The sequence below is a fragment of the Procambarus clarkii genome, chromosome 86, assembly GCF_040958095.1.
Source record: "Procambarus clarkii isolate CNS0578487 chromosome 86, FALCON_Pclarkii_2.0, whole genome shotgun sequence".
Taxonomy (NCBI): domain Eukaryota; kingdom Metazoa; phylum Arthropoda; class Malacostraca; order Decapoda; family Cambaridae; genus Procambarus; species Procambarus clarkii.
Genome location: NC_091235.1, coordinates 14,932,354 through 14,940,325, shown reverse-complemented (window position 1 = coordinate 14,940,325; position 7,972 = coordinate 14,932,354). Strand labels below are relative to the sequence as shown.

At 38.6% G+C, this 7,972-nt stretch overlaps 1 protein-coding gene across 1 annotated transcript in view; it reads right to left on the bottom strand.

Annotated features, from left to right (window-relative positions):
* Window positions 1–2,657: 2,657 nt before the first annotated feature.
* The window catches only part of LOC123768426 (major facilitator superfamily domain-containing protein 8), a 36,610-nt gene continuing 31,295 nt past the window's right edge, over window positions 2,658–7,972 (bottom strand). The window contains 1 exon segment of the mRNA XM_045758950.2: window positions 2,658–7,971. Coding sequence (XP_045614906.2) covers window positions 7,362–7,971 — 610 coding nt within the window. The 3' untranslated portion in view covers window positions 2,658–7,361.

The following is a 7,972-nucleotide window of genomic DNA, read 5'->3' as shown; positions in this document are numbered from 1 at the left end:
AATGTTCTATCCAAATACCTCACCTGGGACTCTGCCACAACCAAAATTCGCTTAGGTACTTCCTTTACTTTCTGAACACCTTGAGTTACCTGCGCTACCTTTGTTGCCTTCCCTTTCGAGCAAACTGCAGGCTTCCCAGAGCACTCGTCCTCCAACACGGCGGATGAGTTTGAAGTCCTTAGAATATCTGTAGGCGGCTTTGTCAAAGTTTTCTTAAGATCCCTGTCCTTTACGACATTCCAGGACGACGACTTTCTATTGCTGCTCTCCTCATTTCCTTCTTTTTGACGGTGTTTTGTCTGTCTTCGCTCCTTCATCTGTCGTAGCTCCTCCCGCAGGGAATCCACCTCTGCCCTCAGAGTTGCACATAGCTTCCTCACTAGCACCAGTTCACTCACTACAGCTTCCATTTTCAGTATCAGGACAATCTGAGCTCCAGCTACACACCATCTCACTGTGACACACCCCATAACCCTAGAGAACCTGATTTCCAAATAGGAAGAACAACCGCCTCAAACCAGTCCACAAAGACTGACGACGACTCCCAGATACGGTTATACAGAGTCAGTAAATACTGAAACGTGCATGGAGGGAAATGACGAAGCATCTCACAACGAATGTCATCTGAGCCCGCTGCCGTAGAACCGCAAAGGGTCTCGGCAGACTAGAGTTCTGAGAGAGAGAAAGGATCATTATAGGGAAGCTGAAGATGTGTGCGAAAATCTAAGGGACAAGACTCAAGATGGGACTTACGAGTAAGGAAAGATGGAGGAAGATGAGAACCGGAGCTAATAGTCGAAAAGTAGGAACCCAGTTCAGTCGCGACTGACACTGGATCCAACACAAGAGAACCACGGATGTGAAGGACTGTCGAGACATCTGGAACAAACTTACCCGCTATCTTACGGATTTTCTTCCAGATCTGGGGCAGAGGAGTGTCAGTCGTAATAGTGGAGACAAGATTTCCAACTCTCACGTTTAGTCGAATGGATGGCCCTACGGGTCACCGCACTCGCCTTCCGAAACAAAAGAAGCTGCCATCTGGCGGCGTCGGTGTTTCTTCCAGGCTGCACGCTTACAGCAGATACAAGATAGCCCAAGCACAGTCTGCATTCTACCAGGGAACGAACTTCCACGTGCCTCGGGACGTAGAGAGAGGAACAGAGCGGAGGGTACCACCTAATATGGTGTCATGAAAAAGGAGGAGGGCTCGAAGGAGAGTCCGGCAGATCGGAGAGGCCGGCAGATTAGAGAGGCCAGCAGATCGGAGAGGCCAGCAGATTAGAGAGGCCAGCAGATCGGAGAGGCCGGCAGATTAGAGAGGCCGGCAGATCGGAGAGGCCGGCAGATTAGAGAGGCCAGCAGATCGGAGAGGCCGGCAGATTAGAGAGGCCGGCAGATCGGAGAGGCCGGCAGATTAGAGAGGCCAGCAGATCGGAGAGGCCGGCAGATTAGAGAGGCCGGCAGATCGGAGAGGCCGGCAGATTAGAGAGGCCAGCAGATCGGAGAGGCTGTCAAAGGTTGCACCTCTCTCAACCAGTTTAAGATGAAAACTACGTACTGCCTAATTAACTCCATGTAACCTACCTTACCCCTAAAATGTCAACCCATGTCTTACTATTTTTAAACAATGCTGTTTGTTGACCAACTTGTATATTGGCTATTTTCTACCATGATCCCCTTTTTACCTTTTACTTTTTTCTTTCAACGCAATTTATACTTTAAGCTCAATTACTAATCAGTTTTAGTCTAAGTGTTTTTTCCCCACCTCACCTTGCCCGAAACGCTATGCATACTAGTGGCTTTAGGTATTGTATGTACTACCTCTATCTATAAATCCAACATTATGTTTGTAACTAATCTTCTATGTATGTACTTTTACCTGAATAAACATTTGATTTAATTTGATTTGATGATTTTGGGGCTTAGCGTCCCCGCGGCCCGGTCCTCGACCAGACCTCCTTTTTTGTTACACACCCTCAGGAAGCAGCCCGTAGCAGCTGTCTTAACTCCCAGGTACGTATTTACTGCTAGGTAACAGAGGTATCAGGGTGAAAGAAACATTTTGCCCATTTGTCTCTACCTCCACCGGGAATCGAACCCGGAACCTCAGGACTACAAATCCGAAGCGCTATCCACTCAGCTGACAGGTAGATTTGATATTGGTCTGTAATTAAGCCAAGTAATGATTAAGTCTGTAATAATCATATCATCAGCCACATTATTGTGACTCATCTGCATCAGAATACTGTACTGAACACAGGAAGAAACAGTCACCTGATGTAGAAGGTGCAGAGGAGTATCTTCTCAAATTAGAAAATATCATGCAGGCTGAGTCTAGTGCATGGATGTCAAGCATTTTATTTCATTGTACCAGAAGTGAGAGATCACTTTAAGAGTCTTTGCTTAATTGCAAGCACCAAAGTGGTCTTGTTTCTTGATAACAGCACATCACATCCACATGACACTGAACAAATCAAAGGCAATATGTTAATGACATACTTGCCCTCAACTTCCTTGATCCAAAACACCAATCTAAGAAATTTTGAAACTCCATTTGTTACAGAAGGGTAACATTGAGGAATTCATAAATATCTTCACATTAGGTCAGTTGTATAGAAGACTGCACATGCATGGAACATGGTCAAACAATCTACTTATGTTAATTTATTTATTTGTATACAAAGTACATTGAGTTGTGAAAGTACATACATTGGTAATTAAGTGGTACATACTTGCAAAGCCATTAACACTCATAGCATTTTGGGCAGGTCCTAACTAATAAATGTAATGATGGGTATACTAACAGAATTTACATTCACATAATAACTACCCCATTAAATATTGATAGAATAAATCATACTGATGAAGTTGCACATCTTTAGTAAGAAAGTGGGTAGTACAGTACAAGATACTGTGAGTGTTAGCAGCACAGGGTGGGCTACCATGAAGTTCAAAATAGGTATCTTTCTTCAACTCTGAAATAAAATATAGGCTGGACAATTTTTTTTTAATTCATCAGGAAGTGAGTTACATATATTGAATTGGGTCATTTTCTTTGCATAGAGCATTTGTGCATATTTATCTTGACTCTGGGAATATCAAGAAGACATTTATTCTTGGTGTGACGCTCATGGGTTCTATTACATATAGAATATTACATATAGGTAGTTTCAAAACCAGATTAGAACTCAAGAATAAGGTTTTGTTAAGTATCAATAGCACAAGAGAATGTGTGGAGTGAGTGTATGAAATTTAAAAGCAAGGCTGAAACAAAATTTGACCAGCAGATAGACTTAATCCTCATGACAACAACCACCGCCTTGCCGACTTTAAAAGGTTTTAGTGCAAAGGAAATTGGAGACACTAATAAGACAAAAACCTCTTGGCTATGCTAAGGGAATAATGTCCTCAGAACTCTGAACAAAAATAATCACAGACTATCTTGAGAAACAGATACATTATACTGATCCTGAGATAATTGATATAACAACATATTGCACAAGTAATTCATAGGACAGAGGAGTCAGTGGAGGAGAATGAGAAGAACCAAATTCAAAGAAAGCATGCAAGAAATGGATGTCAAGGCAATTTTAAAGATCATAGAGAAAAGAACTGACTTCAGTAAGTATTCAGTATTGTAAATTTGAATAACATCTATAAAGATTTCCAAAAATTAAAGGATAAAACTTCAAACAATTAATATTCACAGACATTTGAGACAGTGGCCAAGAAAACTCAAATTAAAGCTTCGTGTTCCTTCTCTGTGTAACCCAGGACCCTCAACTTCCACCACACTTCTCAATGAACACCATCTTACTAACCTCTGTAGCGTTTCAAGATCACATGTTCAGGCACACCACGTTAATGTGTACCACTATACATTACTTTTACAATACATGAAATACAGTATATTATTATTTGTGCTAATGTGGACCTGTATAATGTTTTGAGTCTTTAGTTTATAGTACTGAATTTATTATAACCTATATTGTCATGTATTTTCAGATATAAAATGAATATTTAGTGGGAGTGGGAGGACATGCCTGAAAAAACTTAAATCTACTTTTCAACTGTTCAGTTCCAAGCTGGTCAGAATAAAGGTGACTACATGGTTGGATGTATGTTTATGCTTCTTTTTAACACTACTCTCTCATTTCCAGTACACACATTAAGGGTTTTTCTATTTTACACACACAATTTAAAACAAAATGTGCAAATACAGTACCTGTATGGTACAGTACTGTATATAACAGATAACATGAAAGAACAGGTCTTTGAACAGTATATGAAAGACATAGTATGTGCATCCATTTGGAATTAAAAGGTATCTAGTATTAAGGCACTGGACTATTGAGTACACTTATGCCACTTTGGTCTTCTTCTGCATCTTAGCACTTTGATGTCCCGACCCATCAGCACCTATCTGACTTTAAACCAGTGGTTCTTAACCTATTTTTGAATAACTGACCTCCTTTGAAAATCGGGTGAAAGCTATTGACCCCTCTCCCTAAAAATATGCACATATTCATGTACAGTAACAACTTTACATACAATGAATATTCTTTATTTTATTTAAAATTTATTGCCTCATACAGTTTATGACATGTGCAAAGTATGACTAAAGCAAACATCCATGGATACCTTGGGGGTCCATGGACCCCAGGTTAAGAACTCCCTGCTGTAAATGTTCTGCCCATCTCAAGGTCCCACTCAGTGACGCCGAATATCTTTACTCATTACATTTTCTCGGCTTTTGGGTTACAGTACCTCTATATACTTGGTGTCAAAATGTTCACAGATGAATGTACTTGAGTATAAATGCAAAACAAAATGTGTATCAATATATTTTTTTAATTATCAGGGGAATGCATCAAGCCATTACTTCTTTATAGCACTTGGAAGGGGTCAGAATAAGGATTTAGGATGGGATGGGGGGAAGGAATGGTGCCCAACCACTTGGACGGTCAAGGATTGAACGCCGACCTGCATGAAGCGAGACCGTCACTATCGTCCAGTCCAAGTGATTGGTGCATTGATATAAGATTGCGGGTGACTGTGCTAAATTGTTATAAATGCTTATAAAAATGTCAACATTCCTCAAGTCTTTAATATTCCTTAATTAAAAATAATTGGTAATGAGCACACATTTTTGATCAATATTACTGTAAAGAGAAAAATAATTTTCATCCTTTTCTGGAGGTAATTTGCAAAGCATAGTGAAATTATTCACAAGCAGAGCAATTATTGTATTGAGTGATGTGATAGGTAGTTGGAGATGATCTCTAGATGGTCCCCTGATAGACTATTCCTGCAGTGCTCACAAAATAAAAAGTAAAAAGGTAGCTTAAATTAAGTGACTTTTTGGGGGGGAATTTTGAGATGATGCATTTTACGTTTACTTTCAAAGTTTGAATGACACATTTTAGAGTGGAATGCTAAAGTGTTAAGTACAGGTCAATTTACTCCTTATGTACTTTCACAGGTCAGTTTACTACTTATGTAGTTTTAATCAATGCACCACACTTTTTAAGTTCAAAGCATTTCATATTTTAGAGTGCACTCAATGTTGTTACATAGTGTGTATGTTCAGCCCACTGAGACACTATATTATGCATGGTGTACATGTGAGCATTCTGGCTAGGCTTCATCTATATTTTGTAATTGAAATTTTAAAATATAACAAACACAAAAATTACACTAATAGTATTTAAAAATACAAATCCCAGTACTAACAAACAATTGTTATAATTACTTTGTCTATCCTGCCAAGTACAGTACACAAGTGTAATCTATATTTTTCCTCTTGATCACATACCTACCGACCCTTCAGCAGTATTCCTCCTTCAGTGTATTCCATTAACTTGGAATTTTAAGGGTTTTATTAAAAGAAGATTCATGTTTTGTTTAATTCAATATAAACCTACTGTATTTCTTGTAAAACAAGTTGCCTAACATCACCAGTAACCAGGCTCATGCAGCCAACAAAAATATCATCTAAGAGTGGTACAAAGATCAAAGATTGAATTCATTGTGTATTTCCACGACCAAATGCGAGTAAGATACACTTTTCAGGCACAGGTCCAAATGTCTGCACGGTAAGCATGAATCTTTGGTCATTACTGTTATTATACTTCTCTAAAGCTACACAATCTAAAATAGTAATAGTCTGTTCCTTTCATTATTAACCCTTCAGCTGCTCAAGCGATTTTAGCATGCAACACTCGGGTGCGCATAAAAAAAATTAGTTCTGAAAAAATTATTTGTTCTTCTGACATTGATAATTAGCATCCAGGAAGAAAAAAAAAAAAAAAAAAGTAAAAAAAGTATCTCTTATGGTTTTACCACAGCAGGCCGGAGAAGTTGGGTTTTTTGTTTAAGTAGAAATGAGGTGAGGTGCCACACAGGAATAACTTTGCTGATTTATTTACTTTGTTTCTCACTTTATTTATATAGTTTTTTTGGTTCTAACAAGTTGTACTGATGTGTCAAATATGGGGTTCATTAGGTATAACTTTTAAAATATAGGTATGTACAGATATGTGTATAAATATATGCACACCATGTACTTATTTATAATAATAATAATAATAATAATAATAATAATAATAATAATAATATACAGTATATATATATATAAAGCCTAAATCCTATACAGTATTTGGACATGGCACCCATTTTGCCTGACATATATAATAATCCCTCATATGCTATTGATAAAAGTTGAGTGGCTCCGAGTGTGCCGCCTTGCAAGTTCACACACTCAGTTGATTGACAGTTGAGAGGCGGGACCAAAGAGCCAAAGCTCAACCCCCGCAAGCACAATTAGGCGAGTACACTGGATGATGTTGCCAGATATGGTCCTCATTTTTTTACTAAGGCCCTAGAAGGAAAGTGAGGGACTCAGAATTATTTGATCAAAACAGGGGAGTGTTACTGAAGGCCTATGGTAGCAACTGTAAGCCCCATGTATGTGTAAGACTTCTAAATTTCAGGCAGTTCCCTACTTCTTCATATGATGTGATGCATAGTCTGAGCATATTTTGGTATCCCATCATATGATATGACGTGCAGCCGAAGGGTTAAATAGCACCTTAAAAACTGTACAATATACAATTTTGCAAATTTTTGTTAACTATTCATATATTATCAGCTTCTCTCATATACAGTATTACGGTACCTCAAAATATACAAACACTGTACCTACTAGTGACCATTGTAATCTGATCTTTTGTATATCTTTAAATAAAATATTATTATTAAACAAGATATGTGTATAACGCTTCCACCTATAACTTTAACGAGATAATCACATAAGTATTAAATGTTGTAGTTTTGCAACATTTGAATGGCCTTTGTTGTTATGGTTTTGCACGAACTAATTTCATGGGTATCAGTCTCTGATATAAGCAGCATATTTCAACAATTGTAACGCCCATTAGTAAAACAAGTACACCGAATGTCCATCTGGTGCCCAGTGCTGTATACAAGTACGATACACATATTGGACCAACGACCCGAGACAGGCTGCCCGTACTAGTAAGAATTCCCATCCAAACTCCCTGAGGTTTGGGACCTAAAATTTTAGAAAAAAGTGAACTAGACAATGAAAAGGCTACTGGGTAACCAATTACTGCTATAAAAGCACCTACAGCCAGCTGGGGCATTTCAATAATAGGAGTGTAGTAGCACCACTCCTGCTCTGATGGACACCCCAGATCACTGCATGTTGCCTCTCTAGTTATATACCTTTTTCTTCTTGACAAAAGCTTCATTTCATCCCCTGTAGTGCTCATCGCTGGAGTTGTTACTTCATCACCAATGCTTGTCCTTTCCAGAAATGCTAAGGTTTCTGTTTCATTAGCAGTGCTGATATTTCCTGATATGGATGTTGAAAGGTCCACCTCTTTATAAATATTGATTTTTTCTGATGATGGTGCTGAAGTTGTCAAATCTTTCCTACTTCAATCCT